At 47.1% G+C, this 23364-nt stretch overlaps 1 protein-coding gene across 1 annotated transcript in view; it reads right to left on the bottom strand.

Annotated features, from left to right (window-relative positions):
* LOC126546025 (uncharacterized) overlaps positions 1-23058 on the bottom strand; it is a 57301-nt gene extending 34243 nt beyond the window's left edge. The window contains exons 1-6 of the mRNA XM_055061606.2: positions 22045-23058; positions 20672-21649; positions 8908-9926; positions 7328-7490; positions 4836-5033; positions 2921-3044 (exon numbers count right to left, since the gene is read on the bottom strand). Of these exons, the coding sequence (XP_054917581.2) occupies positions 2921-3044; positions 4836-5033; positions 7328-7490; positions 8908-9926; positions 20672-21649; positions 22045-22050 (2488 nt within the window). The 5' untranslated portion in view covers positions 22051-23058. The remainder of the gene's footprint in view (positions 1-2920; positions 3045-4835; positions 5034-7327; positions 7491-8907; positions 9927-20671; positions 21650-22044) is intronic.
* Positions 23059-23364: the final 306 nt, after the last annotated feature.

Below are 23364 nucleotides of genomic sequence, written 5' to 3'. Positions count from 1 at the left end.
CAGTAGGGTGCTCTCAAGCTGTTTATCTATGAAGCTCTGCCTGGACTGTGTGCCAAATATTTTTGGACGTGAAAGTGGGGGTGAATTGGTAAACATCAGTGGAACTGTGCCTGGACTTTGTGGCAAATGTTTTTGGATGTGAAAGTGTGAGTGAACTGGCAAGGAATTTGCTCTGGGCTACATGTGTTAAACGTTTTTCTCATTCAGAGTGCTTTTTTTTACTTTAGGAGACTGGAGATGTGCGCAAAGTGTGACATGTCAGTGTGCTAATTAATGTATTTGCTGGTTTGCAAATTATTCGTTGCAACTTTGTTTTTGCCAGAGAGGTACAACTTTGCCTCTTGTAAAGGGCTTTTTAGATAAAACACATACTATTTATTATGACCATTGCTTCCTTTGTTACACAAATGCAGCTTCCAGTGCATTCCAGTTTATTTCCATGTTTATGTAAGTTTCTAATATGAGGCTTGCATATTCATTTCTCACGTTCTGGAGTGGCAAGATGCAGCATTACTGTCTCATCGTTCGTTGTACTACAGTAGTGTTCACTTGTTACACTGAATCCCCCGTTTAAGTACTCTGTACTAATTTCACTTTTTTCTTTTTTATTGTATGGTTATTTTTTCTCGCCATTACCTTCTTTGATATATCCTAAAGGCAATATTTCCAATTTTGCATTGTTCCCATTTTTTTATTTCTGTCACAGGTACGGTATGCGGTGGTATTTCTTTTTGTGCTCTTTTCAAGCTTCTAGCTGATAGGTAACATTACTTGGAGGCAGTTACCATCCGATTCATACTCTTGCATTTTTCAATCTACTTCTTCCATTCGCTCCGATGTCACTTCTGCATAACTCTAGTCCATCTAATAGCACGTGCACTTTACTATGATAAATTAGACACTTTAGTACACTCCAGGTTCTTCTGTTCATTTTTGTATGTGTACTTGGAATTTTGTTTATGTGCTAGTGAATGTTCACTTTCGAGTTCATTACGAATCTTTTCTGCGACTTTTGTCATTGTTGATGTACCTTTACTTCTATTTGCATTTCTCACACAGTTTGTTCGAACCTTGCATAAGCATTACATTTTAATAAAGTGTTTTTGCTTTGTCACAATGTTCCCATTTCATGCACTCTTGGCATGAAGGGCTTGGTCTGGCCACCTGCCAAGACGTGGCTATTTGTTCTTTGCAGGATGTCATTCCCATTGTGGTTGTAAGCATCGTAGCTTACTAAAGGCGGTATTAAGGATTTATTATTCCTAACAGGCTCATTTTCGTGCGACTTGGTAGAGGATGCGCCGGCCATGCGGGGAACAGTGCTTGGCACTGCGCCGTGGCTCTTACAGTCAACACCGACGCTTCTACTCATCCGGGGCGCGATTGGAGATCGTTGTTCGAAACGCCCGATCAGTTTCACCTCACGCGATTGGCCTAGGCCGTGCTAACGGGTGCGGCTGGCGACGTCTGCGCGGCATAGGCCAGTCGCGTGAGGCGAAACTAAACGCGTGTTTTGAACAACGATGTCTGATCGCGCCCGTCACCCGCAAAAATTAGCTTCAGATGATTGTAAACCTTTCAAGACCGCTTCTAGACCAGCTTTTTGATAACGTCCTAAAAACGTTTAGAAATTGGTTACGAATAATTTTGCCAAAGGGATTACTTGTGTCTTTCCCAATCCTATTTCTAGACCAGCTTTTCGAATACGTCTTGCAGACCTGTTCTAGATCGTCTCAAGAAAGTAATTAAGCCGGACATTAGCAGAGATATACGACGTTTTCCCGCCGAAGTTCTCTCATTCGTGTCTTCTTTAACCCGTTTTTATCGTCTTGGATAAACGCTACGAAAACGTTACGTATCTCTTTTGTGCTACCTGGGTTATGAAACAGCCGCCTACGCCTTGGTGCTCTCGCGTTCGTTTCGTTATTAGTAGGTTCCGCGCACACTGCTTCACATAACATCGATTCCGATAGTGCGTGGGATCTGCCGGCTTTTTTCTAAAACTGATAGCTTTATATTCCAGTGGACTAGCTTAAATAACATTCCGACTATTCATGAACAACGTGTTAAGCGCCAGCCACACTGCATGAAAAACGCCCGCGGCGCACCGGCGGTGGTAAAACGATGCCTGGGCAGTGCGGCCACACCTACTGGCGGCGCGCCGCTGCTCAGTTGAGTAACGAAATGGCGAATTCTTTTTTTTTAACTTCCAGAAGAACTTCTTTACGCACATTAAAAAGACTAAAGTTCAGCGCGAACTGACGAGCTATTTCAACACTGTCGAATAAAGGTCTGTGTGGCATCGAGGGATGCTGCTCCGCATGACGTGTTTTGCGGAGCAGTATCACTCGACGCCACAGAAACCTTTGCTATTTAGTTTGTCATCAAGTACGCCTATATTCATGCTTCTAGGAGCTCGCTCTGGATAATACAATTTTCTGATTCATTTTATTTTCCGGTTTCCGTGAAGATAGTTTTGACGAGATTTCACTGTATTTTTAGGCTTGCTTTACACACAGGAAAACTATTTTTTTTTGTTCTATGTTTGGGGCGCTGCTCATAAAACAGTGTTACGATATAAACCAACACATAGACAACGATATAACCGGAGGTAACGCAAAGAAGTAGCTGTGTCGGCGAAGAATATTGTGCGATCGCCATAAAAGGGCGCTCTTCGCAAATTGATGCCTTGAGAGGGGATGGCAAAAAGAAAAAAAATACAAGAAAAAAGAAACAAGCAGAAGCCTGAGCACATAGCTCTTCTTACGACTAATGAGGACGAATGCGTATACGAACTTCATTCCGTCGGCGTAACATTGCTTGCGGTAGCTTGACACATTGCTCAAAAGCAGTGCCAAGCAGAATAAACACAATATGAAGTAGCAGAAAAGATGAAAAAGAAAAAAGTGTGTTCACTTACTTTTCCTCGGCGACCCGTACAGACTGGAACTGACGACACCGAGGGGAATGCTTGGCAACACTCCAGGGGGCGCTAGGTCTGAGAGCAGCAAGGTTCCTTTAGGCGAAACTAGAATATTTGAGGGCTGCAAAAATTGCGAGAGTAAGTGTCAAAGCTTACATCGAAAACACGTCGAGAATGCTGAATTTCACGAGAAGTGCAACTATGAAGAACAAAAAAAAAGCATGGCTTCGTAAAATTAGATAAGCTTTTTTAGAATATATTTCAATGCTTTTGAATGGATCGTACCAAATTCATACACAGAGTTCTGCTGCAAGTATATAACAAAAATGCCATGCTCAATTTTCTTTCTACATTGTTAAAAACTATATCCTGGACTTTTACGTGCCAGAACCACCATCTAACACCGTATAATAGGAGACACCAGAATAATTTTAACCACCTGGGGCTCTTTAACGTGCGCCTAGTTCTAGGTACACGAGCGTATTTTCAAAATTCCGCCGCCGCGGCCGGGATTCATCCTGCAACCTCGAGCTCAGCAGCGGAATGCCATAACCACCGGGCTACTGCGACGTGTAGCTTTACAAGGTCGTACCATTCTTTAAATGCGCGTGCTTTTTCAAGTGATGGCCAAGCTGCTTCTAGATTTATCTCGCTCCAAATTGCGGGACGCACAGTAACCAAATAAAGTGTTTGCCATACGCGACTATAAATAAAAAAAAGCAGCTGAAGCCCTTGAGAGACGAGGCCAAGGAAAGGGATGCACACATAACCCTCCCTTCCCCTTGTCCTCTTCTGCTTAGCGCTTCAGTTGCGTATTACGTCATCTATTGTAGCGTGAACAAGTAGTCGGCTGTCCAGCATTTTTTTAAACGCGACTGGGCATCGCTTGACAGAACAGTTCATTCATGCTCAGAACTTTATTATAGATCTTTAAGAACATCCGCTAGAATAAACAACGATGACGTCTTTACTAGCTGACGCAAAAAACTGAGGCCAGGACCAGCGGCGAGGCCCATTACTGTTGCATTACTGTTGCATATGTTACAGACAGCGAACCACGATTATGCCGCTGGTTGCAGTGATGAAACGTCGGCGAATAAGCATTCAAGTGTCCGCCCTGAGTGGTGGTGATGATGACTTGTTCGTTCACACGGAGATGGCGTCGAGGCTACGATGCGGTGCGTGAAAGCGTCGTACTTCTGGTATCACATAAAGGAGTTCAACCTGACCTACCGGATGTAAGAGAGGTACGTGCGATATGAAAGGCCGTTTAGGCATTTTTGCAGGCCATTTTCATCTCGAGTGGTGGCTTGGGTTTCGGAGGCATGGCGACGGCGGGTAATTGTGGTTGCCGGGTAAGTCGACAGCACATACAAGTGTGTGCACCGGTTCGTCACTTTGACGGTAAAGCCAGACAGCTACGCTGTCCGCCGCAGTCAATTTCCTCGTAGCGACGCCCGCAACCCTTAGATTGCGTCTTCGCGGAAAGTCAAATCTAACCATCACCGGCATTCTTCTGCGCATGTCAACTAGGACAAGACGGCTAGTTTGTGGTTACTCTCCACAGAGACAATCCGGTGGTATTGAGTGCTGCGATATAAGCCTCGCTAAAAGCTAATGCCGTATAAAAAAAGCGGTTCTCTGAATAAAAAGGTGCGCACCTGTTGTAGGCAATCCTGCAGGAGTTCCGAAAGTATATGACGAGCGGCTCGTTGTTTCGGGGACAATCGTAACAATGTAACGCGGAGAAAGGTCCGTAATGCGCGGGACAAGGAGGATGGCAGCTGACCAAAAGAGTTTTCTCTTACGGACATTCAGCGCGGCGGACAAGGTTGGCGCAAGACGCGGCGTTAACGGCTGTTAGCTGCGAACAAGCATATATGCACATAAGCGCAGCACTCGCGACGCTCACCTTGAGACGACCGTGCACGATGGGCTCCTTTCTTGTATGGAGGAAGGCGAGGGCATCCAGCAGTTGCCCCATGGCTGTCCTGCCCCACTTCACCAGGGGGAACTTGTGCTCGCGAAGCATTGCCATGTACTGTTCCAAGTTTCTGTCCTGCGGGTGCCACAGCACGTAGACAAGCGCAGAAGAGCTCTTCCATGTTACCTGAAAAGAGCCGGCCACGGGTCAAGTTTGAAAGTGGCGCAATAGACGCTTGCTCGCGTAATCCGAACACGAGCAACATAAACATCACAGGAAAAAAGAAACCCTTGGAAAGAAATCGTAATGGGTACAGTTAGGCTTTTATTTCCTTAAACCCCTATGTTAGGGCTATTACGTAAGGGATGGAGTTGCGCGTTTCTGTTTTATATTGTGCAAGTTCTGTTAGCCTTTGCAGAAACATCGACGGCCACCTGATAGATGCAACTCAGTCCGGTTTCAATAATGATTTATCCAACAGCAGGGGGCAAATGCTTGTTATGGGTCGCATAAGATTAACCTAGTACGTGGCGATTTGTTGCATTTCCGCGTCGAGGGCAAACCGATTTTCGGGGAACTTTTTCTGGAAACCCATACCTGCCTTGCAACGAGTTTAAAGCCTAGTGTTCTATATAGAGCGTAAACGCTCCCACGTGCATCGGCGTCTGTGCGTGTGTGTGCACCAGTGCGGCGCCTCTTCTTCCGACTCAAGCAACGTCTGACTCGCGTCAACATCAAGACGGCCGCGCCAGGCCGCGAGCACGGACATGTGACCGTTCCTGTTCTACAGTGCCTATTGCCAGCGACACTGAGCCTTCACCAATTCGCTATTGGTTGCGAGCTGCTTGTCGAACTGATCACTCTGTATCTAGCGATGTAATTAAGCATGTTGTTCGTTACGTCGCCTCGTCTCTGCCTCGGCCTTCTGCGCTGATCGACCTGATCAAGCCCAAGGCCGCTGGGATTCCAGAGCCCCTCTGCAACAGCGGGCACCATGCGTTTAAAGCGAATAGCTTTCCTTGGCGCTTTCGCCCATTTTCGAGGTGATCGGTGGTGGTCGGGCTTCCACCGTAGATAAAATGGCGCCGGTGCAGAGGGCGCGTGTTCTCGCGCCACCGAGTTTCAGGGCAGCGTTGACTCCTATTACAGCTCTTTGAGGCGCACGTGCTGCAGCGATAGAGCTTTGAGGCGTCTGAAGGTTCAGATGCTGTGGTGGAGTGTTCAAGAAGGACAGCCCTCCTCTTCTACCACTGTCCTATGCTACTGTGGAGGGTCCTGGTGGCGGAAAAGGAGGATGGCAGTCGCCTTCCACACCGGCGCTCACCCCCCTGGAGACATGACACATATGACGAAGCAGCGTATATGTACAGCTACCTATACTACCGCTTCAGATCATTTGGTTATTGGCGCTCTCTTTACGCAATTACACAATCAAACAACAAAAGCTACCTAAATATCATCACTGCAATCACTATACGCCTCCAAGCTAACCATTCTTCTAAACATCGAATAGCTTCCTAGACGCGTTTAGCTACTCGCTCACATTGACAATCATCGTCTATAGTTCCTGCGCAATTCTTTCCTAATTTTAATTTTTTTTTTAAATCATAAAGTGACACGTATATTTGCCGCTTGAGCTGGTAACCAGTAGTACTGAAGGACATAAGAAATATCTGAAAGAAATCCGGCAGAGCGCATCTCACAATGACTGTCGATGTTAATGAGATTAGCGTTCAAGCAATGTAGCGACATACCACCACCGAAACGCGTCATGCATTGGCCGTGCGTTGCAGCTGGGCTTCTCCCTCGGTATTCCCTCTGGACACGCTACGCTACTAGCGGCGCGCGCGCGATGTACCTCTGACTTAGTAGACCCACTCCTTCTGCGCGGCCTACGAGATTGCAGTAAGGTGTAAAACTAGGCGAGTTGGTTGACGTTCACTATAACTTACAAAATATTGTTCCTGGCGCAAAGCAGAACAAGAAGCAGGGAAATAGGAAAAAAGGAGAGAGACAGAAGCGCCATCGTTATAACGGCAGCGCAAATGGCACGGCGACACACAGAAGGGAAGCACACAGGAAAATCACTGAAAGCTACGAAATTGCACTGGTGGCCCGCCAGTGCGTGCTAGCGTTGAGAATTATCCCCTTGCTACCCGCGGACATTCATGGCGCAGAGCTAAAGCGTCCGCCTTCTGTGCTTGAGGAACCGTGTGACGCGGGTCCGAATCCGCTCAGTTCCGGATAAATTTTAACTCATTTCTTTTTTGCATTGAAGAACGGCGTAAAAATGCAAGAACAGACAGATACGGATGGACAGACAAATTGGATGAAGCAGGCCCCAAATGCTAATCGTAATTAGAAGTGGTCTGCAATTCAAGGTCTAATTGAATGTCTGTGCCTTTCTGGCAACAGAAAAATTAAATGAAGGTACGCCTGAAGAATAACATAATAGGAAGAGTGCACCTGCCTGTACGTACGTGGGATTCATTGATATTTCCATGGTACAGATCGAGTCTTCTGAAGTTGCGGACGCGCCCGAGGGCGCTCACGTAGTCCTCTGAGCGAAACTGTATCTTCTTCAGGAGCACCTCTCTTCCGTTCTTGGCGATGCCTAGATGTACGGACGTACGTTCATTGGTTCTGTGGGAAGCAGCAGTGAACAGTAATCACCATGGCTAACCGGCCGACCAACCAGATAACTTCCAGATAACATTATTCACGATTATCTTTGTAACCACCCCTACGGTTGTATTCACGTCAGTCACACATGCCAAGAGAGCTCTCATGACATTCTGCGTCCGTTCGACTCGCCGGCAGCGGTCAAGCAACCATGCATGTTCGCAAGAGAAGATATGAGTGACCTCATGTATTACTGCCTGGAAGCCTGCTCAGATATTGTAATAACGGTAATAGAGAGCTTAGAGCGCTAACCTGGCTTTTTGGTTTGTATACGACCTATCGTATAGTGTCAAAAGCCTTCAGCTGCACAATTAATTTTTTGGCAACAAGAATGGTTGTCTAGAGCGAAATGCAATTGTCTAATGCTTTAAGGTGTTATGACTTAATAAAAATGTAACTGATGGAAAGGTAGTCATAAACCATGTTAAAAACTGCTTTCCCGTACTACAGCCCTCAAATCACCATAATACAGTTTTAGAATAGTGTTTGTCACCTTACGTACGTTAAACGTAAGCATTTTTGCGGGACGTTATGGTGCGCATCCTTTCAAGTCTTAGGTTACCGTACGGAAACGCAAACGTATGGATGAATGGATGTTATGAGCGTCCCCTTTGGAAAGGGGTGGTGGGTTGCGCCACCAAGCTCTTGCTATTATACTGCCTAATGTTCTACCTAGGTTAAACAAGAAAAAAAGAAGAAGAAAAAAACACTACGAACTCCCACAACTAAATTTTCTGATCCCCTATTGCGAACTTTGCTTTTGTACGTCTCCATTTTTTTGTCGTTTCCATACTTTTCTTCCACCAATCCTCCAATCGCCTCTTACTTAAAGACGTAAAGAAGATGTCTGGGCGCCGTCTGGTGCCTCGTGCCAAACGTATCCAAGCCAAGATGGTACATTAGCGACCATCGTGCTGATAGCGGACGCGTCGGGTTAGGCCTATAGGGTGCCAGAATCGCAGAACGATCTGAGAAAATGGACGCGCTATGCGCTCATAATTAACCTTTCAGGTGAGTATAGAGAAAGCGAAAGCTAATTTTAATAGTTACTGGCGATCAACGCGAGTGAGAGCGTAGCTATCACGAGTATTCACGCTGAAGCGGGAGCTATAGGTGCCGCCATGTTCGACAATGCTATTTTTTTAGCGTTCGTAAACATTGAAAACGTGAAACTTGCAAAATAACGTACGTTATTATAGCGCACGCAAACCACAGAAACCCAATAATGTTAGGAGCATACGCAGTGAGTACAATGCCATTTCTTTACGTACGTAATGCGCGTACGTTTGGTTGCAAACACTATTCTAAAACTGTCTAATAAGTCGTCGGGGCCGTTGGCTCTTGTGTAAGAGCTCGCAGTTAAACGACGGCGTCTCACCTTGCACCCGCGAGGAAGTTGTTTTTTTCCTCGCTGTAGAAGAACCCGTTGACGGCGACCAGTGAGCTGAGCGGTGAGTTGGCCACCTCAAAGAAAGCTTTCTTCCACCGCTGGCTCTCTGACAGCCAGATGGAGCCCAGGTTTGCCTGATCGTCGTACGCAATTTCCCTCGTGGCGACGAAAGCGAAGCTGCCAGACCACGCTCCGTCCGCTTTCAAGCACTCCTGGTTCTCGGTCTCTTCGCCCGACTGCGGTTCTTTACTGTCCTTCTTGGTGTACAAATCCACAGCGTCGCTGTCGACAGTGAAAAGGGGCTGCATCTCGATGCGCGGGTCTAAGCTGGCGTTGGCTTTGTAAACTGGTTTTTGCAATAGCGAATTAATGGCTCTCAGCATTGTTTCAACGAGAGTCATAGCGGCCAATGCGATGTCCGGACAGTCATTTGAGGGCGTCATTTGTCGGGACCGCATTATTTCACAAAAAAGGTGCTCTTGTAAATTGTGTAACCTCTGGCAGGCCAGCTTACGTTTTGTCTGACCGGGTGCAAAAGCGGGGCGCTTTTGCTCGTCCTGCTCGGGGAGCGTTTTTCGGTTTTCTCCCGCAATTAGCGTGGCGCGCACCTCCTCCTTGGGAGTTGCATCATCGTTACCGGCTGGTTTTTCACAGCGTAATGCGGAATTTGTTTCCGCCTCCATCGGCACTGACGGACCCTCAGCAGCTTGCGAGGCACGACACAGTTCGCAGGCTTCCTCAGCGACGGACTTGCCAAAGCTGTTGGGCTCGAGATACGCAAGCTTGTGCTTAGCTGCTGCCTTTGCTTTGGGGCTGTTCAGCGCGGGGTCACTTTGCACGCGGCGGAGGGATGGGCTTTCACCGCCAGGAACCTTTACGCAGGGTTGAGACGAACAGCTGTCTTCGAATGACATTGGTGCGCCGCATAAAGAGCCATGCTCACGCTTCTTTCGAGGGCTTCGCATCCCATCGCCAGTGAACTTGAATCTAGGCTGCAACGCTTCATCCTAGAAAGAAACAAGATAGCGGACGACTAAACAGCTACGAACTGTGTCCTCTAAAGCCGGATTCACACAACGGTCTGGATTACGCGGAAGAGCATGACGTGGTTCTTGAGCTGCAACAATTACGCCGCTAGCCACTCGTCTGCAGCGTCCTTGTGTTCGGTGGAATTCGACGGCACTGAGCAACGTCATACTCGTCCGCGGAGTTAACCTTAACTTCCAAAATTGTTCTGCAATCTACAAATTAAAGTAGCTCAACGATGACGTACTTTCGTTCTCACTAAAATCCTGCAGAAAATAAAATAAAAAGATCACGAAATCAATGTTATGTTTGTGGCTCCAGGGACTGAACAGGTTAGATTATTTGTGGGAGTGTCTGTAGGCATAAGGAGTAGTGAAGTAATCTTACTGGAAGAAACCCTAAGACTAGCACCACTTTTGAAATGTGCTGCCTTAAAATCTCCTAGGAAATACATCGGCGTTTCCAGTGAACCGTTTACCAAGAGCGTGCCTCTAACAGTTCAGGACATTCTTAACTGAAACGCCGAGGCATACTTAGAAAATTTTGGTAAAGGATATCTCGAAAGGGGGTACAAGTCTTAGAATTCTTGCTAAGCAGACACGACTTTTCTATACCCTTCAGCTTCAATTTCGCAATTACAACATGTACACAAGTTAATAATCAATAAATTAATTAGCACCTTCCATCTAGCGAAATTACTGACATTTTCTTGCTGCTAATGTCTGCCAAGCCATGCAGCGTATCTGCAAGAACATCAAGGACTTATATATGAACGAAGGAAGAAAAACCTACATAGACATCCACCAAGAAGATAGAAAAGCTGAGGATGAAGGGGAAGCGCAACGTTTGTCGTCCCAATAAAACAAAGTACTTTGGGGACACAATAAATAGGAGGTGGTGCGAGATAAGCTTGAAAAGGATCACTTGTGCCACCGGAAGCGTTTGCAAACGCTGTTCTCAATTTAAAGTCAGAGATCTTAGGTGGTTGCAAGTTAACCAGCTAACGAGCGATTCGTTTCAATCTCAAATTTTATATAGCTATTCGTCGATGGTTCGCGTGGAGTCACGCATTCGCTGTCGCCGGGACCGTCCACTCGAATAGACGAATGATAAATGACTCGTTGGAAAAGAACCACGAGAAAATACGGTACCAGGGTTGAATGCGTTCAAGATTTTTCTGAAGATTGATGTGCTCGGAAGCTGCGCAAGCCTCACGGTAAATTGTACGGCCGTCGGCAAAGAAACTTAGTCTTGATGAATGCCATATGCCAAGTCGTTAGTGACAATTAAAATAATACCGAGCCCTAAACACTTCCCTGTAGGGCTTCGGAGGCCACGTGACTTAATGTAGACAAATGGTCACCCACGACAGTGATTTTCTCGTGGAATGTTTGCAAAGTTTTTACAGCGAAGCTATCTACGGCTAGGATCTGGTGGACCACGTCCGCGCGTATAGACGAACAATTTTAAGCATAAAATGCTTTCAGCTCCCGTTGTCGGCGAGCTTTAAGTTACCGTGAGCCAAAAGCCAGAGCCGTTATCCTGGCACCCAAAAGAAAACATCCGGACAAGTTGCGAAAACAAAACGAGATGAACGGGGGCAATCAGTCAAGACCGCATTACATACGGTAGTTTCTTTCCAAACAAGTTACAAAAATATGGCTTCCGCATTCTTCCAAATGTTCGTTCAGAATATCGCTCAAGCTGTAACTTCTAGTACGCTGAAGTTTTATTTGTCATTTCCAATAGCGACGCTCAAAAGGCAGATACAGGGCACTATACACTTGTCAACTTTTGGTGCTGAGACAGAGTTGCCTGTGCTCTTGTCAACGCCAGCTGTCCGTGAGGTCCGCGGCGCGTCCAGCGCGCCGGCAGCACCGGTAGCACCCTAGCCGATAGCGTTTGACGCGCCGCGAACGGCCGTTTGACCGAGGCGATACTTGCAATGGGGTTCTGTCTGTGACAGGAAACTATGGCGTCCGTATGGACCAGTGCACAGTATGGCGCGGTGTGGTGTGACGTGGTGGCTAGTGCCAAGATTGTGGCTCGCATAATCTCCAACCAATCTGCTTTGCCGGTAGCTATTTCATGCTTACATCTACTCACGATTACGGGAGAGCCAGCACTTTTTTTTATACGTGGGCTGATACGGCAAACAGTGCAATACGCAATACCGGGCCGGTCCGCGGCGGAGGTGCAGTTCGTCATTAAGGGGCCCACGTACACAGCTTCGTTGGTCATCCTTCACAGAGTGGAAGGGCACTGAGTTTTTTTTTTTTATTATTCCACGACGTTGTTAAGAAATTTAAGTGTAGAGATGATAAGTCAGCTATTAGGTGTCAATGGGCAACATAAACACTTTGAGGAAATTATACGATCAGTTGGAATGCCGCCGTCCCCATTCTGAAGCAATTTGTGGCTGAATTTATTTATCCCTTTCGCGTAAGAACCTTTCCTAAACCCGTGCTCATTCGCTGCTCGTCCTTGCAAATGACTCTTGGCGCATTAAAATGGTAATTATATTTAACCGAAAACAAACCAATTCCTTATTTACCTATACTCTCTCAAAACTGCTTCTGTAATAGAGGACTTTTCTATATCGAGGCATTTATTTGACACTGCATATATTGTGGACTTAATATATCGAAAAAAATATTGGCCTGCGAACTGCGTATTCTATTGGGCTGTCTGCAACGAAACTGAGATCCACCCGCTACACGGAAGCTTGCGTGCTTAACATTTTTCCGTTTTAAACTCGAATTTGCAGCTTGTATACAGTCACTTACCCAGGTCAATCCACTCCTAGATCCCCGAACTTATTCAAAACAGTTCGGTATACTCTAAAAATGTTTACATCCTTAAGGGCGTTTTCTTGTAGCACTGGTAACCCCCTTAAGGCTCATTCACACCGGCCAGTGACAGTGGTCGCACGACCCAGTTGGTCGCACAGCGACCAGTCGCAAATGGTCCCAAATAGTCGCTTTTCTCGAAAATCGACTATTATGGGCCAGTCGCTCGCTGCTCGATATTTCAATCGCGCGACCGTGGTCGCAAAAGCTGCTAAACCGATCAGCGGTGCGCCGTAAGTTACGTTAGCATGTGTTCTCATCCGGCGTCCTCCTGCGTCGCACCAAATACAAAGTCCGCGCCGACTGCAGGAATTAATTGGTGTCTTGCCTCGTGATGCTCGGGCACAGCAGTTCCAGCAACGTGTCGAATGTACGCGGTAGCATTCGCAAGAAGTTAAACAGCAGCAAAAGAAAGCACAAAAATTGTGCACCGACGCCGACACCAACGCGAACCAGAAATTACAACTTACTCTCGATATTACTCCTCGTCATGTGCGCGGAGTTCGGGCAGGAGGCGGCTTGCGTGGCCAGACACTTATCGCGAACGGCGGCACGGCCGCACCCACTAGCGTCGATTTTTCGCCGGAGGCTTCCGCCTGAACGCGGAACCAGCGAAGTGCGCGGGAACTACGTAGATCCCTAGGCGTGCTGGCTGAGAACGATAACCTTCAGGATTGCGACTTGCAGGTCGCGCTCGCCCGGGCTTGCCGGCGTGAGCATCGGTCGCCTACAGTCGCTTTTTGTTCGCCGGTCGCAAATGGTCACGCGACCTCCTCAAATCGCCGGTGTGATTAAGCCTTTACCGCATTAGGGCCTTAAAAAAACTTATAGAGGCGACAACGAAGCTCTAACTAGACGTGCGATGACAAAAGAGGTAGTTAAAACTATGTAATCATTCTGACAGCCTTGGGCGCACAGAAATATCCGACAAGAGAATTTCACAGGGAGAGGTATGAAACTCTGCTGTCGGATATTTCTGTGTGCCCAAGGCTGTCAGAATGATTACATAGTTTTCAACTACGTTTTTTGTCATCGCACTTCTACTTAGAGCTCCGTTGTAGTAGTCTATAGACCGTTTTGTCAGCGAGGAGGAAAGTAGACTCGAACCAGCACGCCGCGCCGCTCTTCTCGCACTGGTATGTGCCGATTCGTTTTTCTCCCAGCGGTATCTTGGAAAAACAGCGGTTTAAATGCGATTTAGTGCGTTTCTAACGTGTTTTGTAAGGGACTTCTGCGATGTCAGATGACTCAAGGTCGACGGGCTACCACTCTGCTGTAATGGGCTGCAAAAATAACTTTCGGAAGCAAGCGTGAAGTACATCTTCAGCCGCGGCGACTTCGTGGACACCTACGCTGCGATAGCAGAGAAGCGTCCGCTTTGCATTGCCAGCATAAACAGAAAGGACTTGATGCCATCGCGTGCATTGTCGGAAGGTTTTGTTCCCAGTGAGCGCTCGGCCGGCGACGAACTCGGAACTCGGTACCCATAGGCGCCGACTCCGGGGGTGGGGGGGGGGGGGGAGGCTCCGTGGCCCGAGCCCCCTCCGGAGGTCTCCAGGGGGGGGGGGGCTGAGCCCCCCCCCCCCCCCCACCTAACGTGCATTTTCCAGAGTTTTGTCACCCACATCATTTGAGGTTTTTGGCTTGCCTCGACTTTTTCACTTAAAATTTTGTTGTGGCTAGTAGCTTACTGTATCATTGTTGGTGAGGACGTGCGCGAATTTTAATTCGTACTTTATTTCTGCAGATCCTGACAATAGGAGCACAAGCGCATTAGAAGTGCCAGTTGCGGCTGCCTCATTCGTATTTTCTCACTTCAACATTGCTTTCAATTTCCGCTCTAAACACCCTGCACATAAACAATATATTTAACTATATATACACATGAGAAAGTTTATTATATTTTTAAGGAAAAGGAAGTAGGCCAATTAACAATTTTTTCTAAAGGTATGGATAGCTTATACTTAGAGAATGAATATGTTGCTGTATATTCACCTCGCGTCAAAATGCTTTGCCTGCTTTTTTTACCCTGAAAAAGAAAAAAAAATCCTCTAGACCTTTGTAGCTCCTTCGGCAATCTTTTATCAACGGTGTGTGAAATGCACGTGAATCGTATGTCTCAGTATCGCTTCTCTTTCCAATAATCAATGCTAACGGCTCATTAAAAAACACTCCTAACAATTTACACCACTTAGTAGGGATGGGAACATCGTTACTTGCATGTAGAGGTCATAAATATATACAGGGTGTCCCAATTAACTATCCTGCACCAAGATTTAAAAAAAAAAACATTGCGTTACTCGAAGAAAACCTAGTGCATATTGTTTCCAGTACAGTGCAGTAGCTGCCAGTAATATTTTTCGTTAAAGAGATTTAATTAGGTAATTGTAGTTATCTAACTGGACACATACTATCATAATTATCAAAGTGTCAATAAGCCATTTGTAGGCACAGCCAAGGGACATCTGACTGTGGTATATTCAGTGACGTACAAATTGCGTACCAATTTTTTCCAACTGATAAATAGACCCTGCGAAATATGGTGAATACCAGGCGACTGCATGCGCTCCCACCCACATCATAAAATACCGCCCTTGAACAGGCTTCTTTTGAGTTAACCAGAACGAATTGAAGGAAATAAAAAAAATCACTACCCAAGCATTCCATACAGATGGTTAACCAGCGAGGCTGAAGCGTGCGGCCTCGGTGTTTATCACTGGGTTAATCCCGACGGTTCATTAACGACGGCTTGGTAGGCTGGCGGATCCTCGGTACGCAGTTGCTGCTTGCGCTCGCCTCCACGAGCCTGTTATTGTGCCCGGGCTGCAGCATCGGAATGGCGTAGACGAGCTCGTTCCCGGTTCTGCTCGCGACGTTGCTAATCGAAAGCTGCCTGCTCCTCTGAAGTACGTATGACGCGCTGCCTACCTGTGCCGGAGCTGGCGAGAAACTGCTGAGCGCCCACTTGGCTGCGACGGAGAGCAACGACGTCTATAATGCCGCAGCCAATTGCGCACCTCTCTTTCGCTTTTGTTTTCATGCATTGGCATGGGGTTGCGCCAGTAAAGTTTTTGACGAATCGGCTAGCCATATACAGCTTCGCTGTAAAACATCGTGATCGAGCTAGTGCCTTATCTGCCGCGCCTCGGCCGAAGTAACACGTCGCGTTTGGTGTTAGTTGTAAACAAGCTGTCATAGCTGTTGTCTTAACGTAGAAAAAGTGCACGGATGTTTTTTTTTTCTGCCGCAACACCTATTACCACAAAAGGGAATTGACAACGTCAGTGCAAATGCTTAAAGGTGCGGTTTGTTTCGTCGCAGTTGCCATGTCTTTCTCTAATGAGCAGAAGGTAAAAATGATTCTTGCCTTCGGAGCTGCAAATGACAAGCCGCAAACTTAGTCATAGAAGTGTGGCGGTAGACCAAACGCGTCGACCATCATCAGATATTACGAAAACCAGTGACAAACCGGCAGCTTCAAGAAACAGCGGCGTAGACTCCATCTTTTAGTCCTAGCCTACGCATGGATGTCCTAGCATTTATGGCCTCAAACGTTCATGCAAGCGTGCAAGACGTGGCCGCCCAGGTATCAATTTCTAATCAGTTTGAAGGATTCTAAACAACGGCCTTTCACCCGTACCACCTTGACCAGCACCAGTGCTTGAAAGATAGGGACCTGTAGAATTGTCTAGATTTCTCGAGTTGGGTCCTCACAAAAGCCGATGAGTCACCGGACTTTTTGAGCAACGTCATGTGCACCAATGAAGTCAATTTTCACAGAAACACCCGGGTAAACTTGCATACCGCCCACTTTTGAAGTGACTACAATGCAGGCTGGGTAAAGCGCAATCGGCGCCAGTACCAGTGGTCGTTCAATGTGGGGCGCAGAATTTACGCCGGTGCTATAATCAGTCCCATCTTCTTCCATCACACACTGACTAGACAGCGTTACGTGGGCGAAATGCTTAAAGGATTGGTGGACGAGTTTCTCCGAGAAGTCCTGCTGTCCCGTCTTCCATTTATGTGGTATTAGCAACATGGGGCGCCAGCACACAGTAGCAGCCGAGCACGAAACTGGCTGGATGCGATTTTTAATGCGCGAGAGATTGGAAGGCACGGGCCTGTATATTGGGTCACCTGACCTCTCTCCACTCGATTTCTTTCTTTGAGGATATGTGAAAGATCGTACTTACATGATCGATACGGACGTCAGATTAGCTCAAAACAAGGATAACGGATGTCTGCCGTAGAATTCGAGCGTCGGTCATCAAGAAAGCCGCTGAAGATGTGATAAAGTGGACTCATGCAGTACTGCGTAGCTGCAGAAGGAGACCTATTCGAACACGTCCTCGAGGCAGCAGCTGGTCTTCAACGGCGCTTACGAATTCATAGATAAGGGCACACTGAAATCTGATGGCTTTTTATTTATTTATTTTTAAAAATTTTTTTTGCAGGCCAACTGGCTCATTTAGAAGTGGTTGTTTGCTTTCTCGAACGCACCGGTTTTGGCTTTTCTCAACACGTGGGTCGCTTTCCTGTCTGCTTATTTCGCTTTTATTTTAAGGCATAAACCTGTTTTTGCAGCACGTATACACTCTCATGAAAGCTAGAACCGTCACTTTAATTTGGCTTTGGTCCGAAGCAAGCTCCTGGCGCGAAATATAGCTGCACGCGCACTCTGTCGATGCCGTGCGAGCATAGCCGGTATTTTGAAACATGCTATGCATATTACATTGCTTTTCGCGTTTCGTGCGTGGCCAGAGTGGCGCTTCGGCCGCGTTATCAAGGGGCTTTTGTTATCAATGTGATCAGTCAGCCTTGAAAGACGGGTAATAAGTATGACGTAGGGAGGAAGGAATAGCTGCAAAGCCGCGAAACCTGCTGTTGGCGCTTCTTCCGTGCCATTATCAAGGTGATGCGCTGTCTCTTCGAGTTCGCCACAGGCAACGCAGTTGCTTTAAATCAGCTTATTTGATGGCGCTGCTTTATGATGCGGGTGGGAGCGCGGTCGTGTGGTATTTTTCATATTTCGTGAGGTTTGTTTGCTAGACGGAAAAAATTGCATGCAATTAGTACGTCGCTAAAAACACAGTGGTTAGATGCCATTTGGGGGTACCTGGGGGTGCCTACAATTTCTCTATTGACACTTTGATAATTAGGACAGTACTTTTCGAATTAGATAAATAATTGCAATTGTCGAAATAAATTTCAGGAACGAAATAATTACTGGCGGCTACTCCACTGTACTGGAAACAATATGCACTAGGCTTTCTTTGAGTAACGCAACTGCTCTTTTTTTAAGTCTTCATGCATTATAGTTGGGGCACCCTTATTCGCTCAGTAACCTAAATGAGGCCAAGCCGGATCCACTCGAAATCAGAATCAACAGCAGCCATGCACAGGAGCGCATATACTTGGACTCACAGAAAGAGAAAGAAAGACAGAGAGAGGCTGCAGTTTCGTCGGAAAGGCGAAGCAGTATTGCGATAGGAAGATTACACCACCGAGAGACGCCAGATTCTTGGTGGTGGGAGAGGAGTCAGGCTGTGAAATTGAACGTCTCCTGCTATGAGGTCTTGTAAATTCCCATTTAAGGCCGACACTTCCATGAACTATTCTTCGAGGTCACACGAAGTTTCTTCAAGTGCAAGAAAAAAAAAATATATATATATATAATCATATCATGTGAAGCCAACAAAGAGGCCAAGGACAACATAGGAAAAGTTACTTGTATTTAGGAATTGCATTAAACAAATGATAAATTATTGGAAATAAAAGTTGATGAAAAAAAAGTTGCCGCAGGTGGAGAACGATCCCATGTCTTCACATTATGCGTGCTCTCTCTCTCTCTCTCTCTCTCTCTATATATATATATATATATATATATATATATATATATATATATATATGTATGTATGTATGTATGTATGTATGTATGTATGTATGTATGTATGTGGGGGGGGGGTTCGAAAAGATGGTCGAGCCCCCCGGAAAAATGAAAACTTTCCGCCTATGTCGATACCAATGATCAAATTGGGATACGGCAGAAAGGTGCGTATTCGAGTCGTTCATCTATTCCTAATGGATGAAGTTAACTATTTGTTCGTGCACGCACATTAAGTTTATTCTGTTCAGACGTGTTCTAACATTGTAATTGCTTGGCCACCAATGTTCTGGCGAAGTTGACCGAGGACGTATTATGAAAACAGTCCGTGTTGACTAAGAAATGAAAGTGTGTTATTTTCCACTCTGTAACGAAAGCCATGCTTACAGTGTGCCGGCCGGCCCTAGTCCACGTGGGCACTCCCGTGCTTCCTAACCTCCCCGGTAAGTTGTCGATGCCGCTCATCGCGCGCTGTTTTACTGCAGAAAATAAAGCTGCTGTTGCAAATACTTCTTTGCAACAGCAGCTTTACACTCTAAAAGGTGTAAACATTTTTACAGTGTACGCTTCATCATCTGTGATTACAGGCGGATCTCGTTTGATATGAAATCAGCCTTATCGCTTCGATACAGCTCAAGGTTAACGCAAGATATTGCCTTCTTTGCTTCCTTCACAAAATATATTACGACTATCGCATTACAATTTCTTTTTTTAAGAAACAGTTATGGGGTTTTTCGTGCCAAAACCACGAATTGATTATGAGGCTCGCCGTAGTGGCGGACTCCGGAAATTTCGACCAACTGCAGTTCTTTGACATACACCTAAATCTAAGCACACGGGTGCTTTCGCCCTCATCGAAATGGGGCGCCATGGCCGGGATTCGATCCCGCGACCTAGTGCTTAGCAGCCGAACACCATAGCCACTAAACAACCGCTGTAGGTTTTATTTATTTCAAATATACTGCAGTGCTATACTCGCGAACAATCTTCTGTGGCTATGAAGGGTAAGCTACGCTACGGGCGCGTGGCTGCTGCACAAGTGTTGGCGCGCCAAGTAGTACGGCAGCGTTTGACAGTGCTTTTGGTTGCTCAGAACAGACGCTGTATCGACGCAGCTTCCACGTGCGACGGTTTCGCGTTTGCCCAGACGCGGAAGGGAAAAAGCCGCAAAATAAGTAACCTTTAACACGCAGTGATGTGTTCCGTCTTATTTAACTGTTGCTAATAAGCTGCTTATGTTTCCTCTTCCCCAGCTTAAACTAACGTCGATTAAAACGCGGGACTCTTCAGAAGCGCTCTTACTTGTGCGCGCTTTGCCGTCCTCCGTAGGTTTCCCTTCATAGCCTCAGAAACTTGTCCAAGCAGTTGGGTGCACAACAAAATACAAAAGAACATAGTGCAAAACAAAATTCAAAGGCATGTGGAAAAAAGAAAAATATATGCTCCGGTTTGTTCGTTTGCGTGGTTCTTCTCATCTTCTTCACAGTCACTTAAGTTTTCTGCGTCTGTTCAGCCAAGCAGAAGCAGCTCTTATGGCTCGGCATTTCCTCGAACCGTAATATATTGGAATGGTTTCCAAGAGGCGCGATCACGAAGCTTTCAAGCAGAAATTACGCTTCATGCTTATGTATTTTAATATTTATATTCCTTCGTTTACAATAAAAATTACTGCGTTACGATTCTACCGTACCACTTTCATTTTTGTTGGCATTGTATTGCATAGTGTTTAGTTAGCTTACGTTATTATTCTAAATTAGCCATTGCCTGCTGCTCACTTTCTTTTTTTACTTACATCGAAAATAATTCTACATAACTAGTATATGGTGTATTTTGTTAGTTATATTGTGGAGCCTCTTTATTCGGAATTGAAAATTCACCATTACATGTTCTGACTTTTTTTCAGTTCCCCTGCATAACTGCCTCGCCCAAATTTCCCATTGGAACCGCGGAGGTACGTGAATGAATGGTTTATACGCAGGGAAAGATGACCTACCAGGTGCAGTGGAGGTTCCTCCTTAGGAAGATTGGTTTTCAGAGCGTTGGCGTAACCTTGCAGCGGGAGGGCTGCCGGGATCACTGTAGGAGCCATAGACATCACCTCCAAGACGTTGACCGGCTTCATGACGGGGGCTTTCTCCTCTTCCTTTTGCACGTTGAGCGGAACCCTGCGCACTTTCTTGGCCACGCGAGAGTCCTCGGTAAAGGTCACCTGCAGTAGCGCCTGGACGGCGCGTGGTCGCGCTGCCTTCTTGCTGAGCGCCTTGTGGTTTTGCTTCCTCAGGGACTGCGGCGGACTCTTGCGCTTGACGGCGGCGCCTTGCAGCAACGCGAACGGCGCGCTCGAGTCGCTCGCTGGATCAGTGCCCACGGCACCGCCACCATCGCATTCCAGTGGCGTGCCGCGAACCTCCAGGTGGAGGCGACTGAACGCCTCGGTGAAGCGCTCCCACATGACGTTGGTCTTGACGCGTTCGCCTTCGACCCAGTACGCCAGGACGTCCTTCTTGGCGCGGAACTCGTGGAAGGGCCTCACCAGCTCGTCCAGGTGTTCGCGCACCCAGCAGAGCCCCTCTTCGAGTTCCGCCACGGGCAGCAGCGGCAGCAGCGCCGAGCAGCGGCACTGGAAGTCGCACGACTCCGTGTCGTGGCCGAGAACGTCGCGCGCGAGCTCGAGGCCGCCAGAGCGCACGAAGGCCTCCGCCATGTCGGCGTGGACGTACTTGCTGTAGTCAGCCTTGTCGTGCATCAGACACGCGCACAGGTGGAACAGGGGCCCCACGACGGACGGGTCGCTGCGACTGCGCCGCCCGCACGAGACGAGGGAAGTGAAGACATCGTTTGTGAGCAGCAGCTCCGTGCCGCCTTCCAGGTGGCGCCGAATAAACAGCAGCACCTTGAACAGCGTGTCCCGATAGAAACAGCGGTGGTCGCGCGACGATGCGCTCGGGGACTGGAGCAGGGTGATCCTCCTCTGAAAGGCGTACGGTTCGCCAAAGTCGGCTGTATCGTGCTGCTGACGTGTACCACGGCCGATTTCACTATTTGATGCTTTAGAATTTGTAACACGTCTAATGTATAAGGAGAGGTCTGACACAAGGACAATGGACGAAGTAAAGAGACAGGGCGCAACTAGCAACTCTCACCTCCTATAGCCAAGCAAAAGGCAATCGTAGGATACGCTTCAAGATGCCTTGCCGGTAGTTTCAGCCGTTCAGAAGATTGAGAACGCGACATTTTAATATTTGTAGCGCAAATTGATGGATCAAAGTCTAATTTCCAAAACGAATCTGTATTTCGCGTGTTCTATAGCTGGAAGGCGCCTTAATCATGAGTACGTTTATGTTAAAAAAAAAAAAAAAACTTTACCTTCATGATGAGTATCTTGAACAAAGCACTCGCTGAAGTGGTAATCGTACAAACATAGCCACACTTGTCTGCTGTAGCCGAGCGCCCGCTCCTGAACTGCGCCTGCGGCGCCTAGCGGTAGCTCCTGGCCACCAGATCTGTCGGCCGTAGCTACACCGTGCGCATGCGTGTTTCGAGCACTCGGTGTACGTGCATCAGGCGCGTGTGTTGCATGTCGTGATCGACCGACATAGAAAATGCGCTGTGCAGGTTACAGAGGAATGAGAGCGCCTGCGACAGCTTTCCAATTATGCAGATTCTTTCCAAAACTCTTATTTCTCAAAGCACTGCAGTCGTAAAGGAGCAGCGACGCGGTTCGGTTTATTTACTTAGCTTTAGCATTTTTAACTGGGCATCAATGTGCAATTTAACATTGCCACAAGTTTCCCGCCGCAGATAAAGCTTTTCGATGCAAGCGACCGTCCTAGCGGTTTGCCTTGACTTTTATCCTTTCATTGATTATTTCATTCATCGTCGCAGCCATAAATACTCGCCCTTACTCCTACATTTGCAAAGACAAACAGCTTTAAATATAGTTTTTTTTTTCCGAGGAGCATTGAAGATTGGGATTGGCTTTTTGCCACTGCTGTCGCTTCGAGGGATTTTCATGCAGGAATTGAATAGTTGTCTTGTTTTTAAAGGGTTCGCTGCTTGAAATTTTTATATTGCTATTTATTTGTTGTCTTTATGTGCATTTTGCTCTGCTGTCATTTGCTTCGTTATTTGCTACTGTAGACCATCCTGCTTGGGCCAACTCATTGACCCGCCAATATTTCAAAATAATAAAATAAATATTTCGCATTTCAATTTGACTATCTTCATAACATGGGCTATGTCAGTCAGCAAGGAGTTACAGCAGTATCTTCTTTACAAACGCTGCTTCTAACTCGGCCGAAATATGGCCGCACTACAATACTCAGCGGCGCCGTTGTCAAGCGCATCTACCACGTTTCGCACTGAATGCGAACGTGTCTGCACAGCGCATTTCATGTCCATTTCCCCGTCGCCCCCATGAGTGCGCACAGCGTAGCGCGACAAATACGCTTTGTCACAACTCACATTCGACTCGAGCCCATCCGGTAAGCAAAGGCGCTCAGCCGCACCCGGCTGCTTGCGAGCGACACAACACGCAGCCCTGCGCCTCGACAAGGTTGCCGACGTGTGCGCATGAGTGCTCTTGGCCGACAGATCTCGAATCGAGCAGCCACCACTAGGCATCGCAGGCGCCGGACGCAGTCTGGAGACGGTGCTCGGCGACCGTATCTCTTCGCGAATTTTAAT

The sequence above is a fragment of the Dermacentor andersoni genome, chromosome 1 (assembly GCF_023375885.2).
Source record: "Dermacentor andersoni chromosome 1, qqDerAnde1_hic_scaffold, whole genome shotgun sequence".
NCBI classification, from domain to species: Eukaryota; Metazoa; Arthropoda; class Arachnida; order Ixodida; family Ixodidae; genus Dermacentor; species Dermacentor andersoni.
Note: the sequence above shows the minus strand (reverse complement) of the source record. Positions and strands in the feature narration are given on the sequence as shown.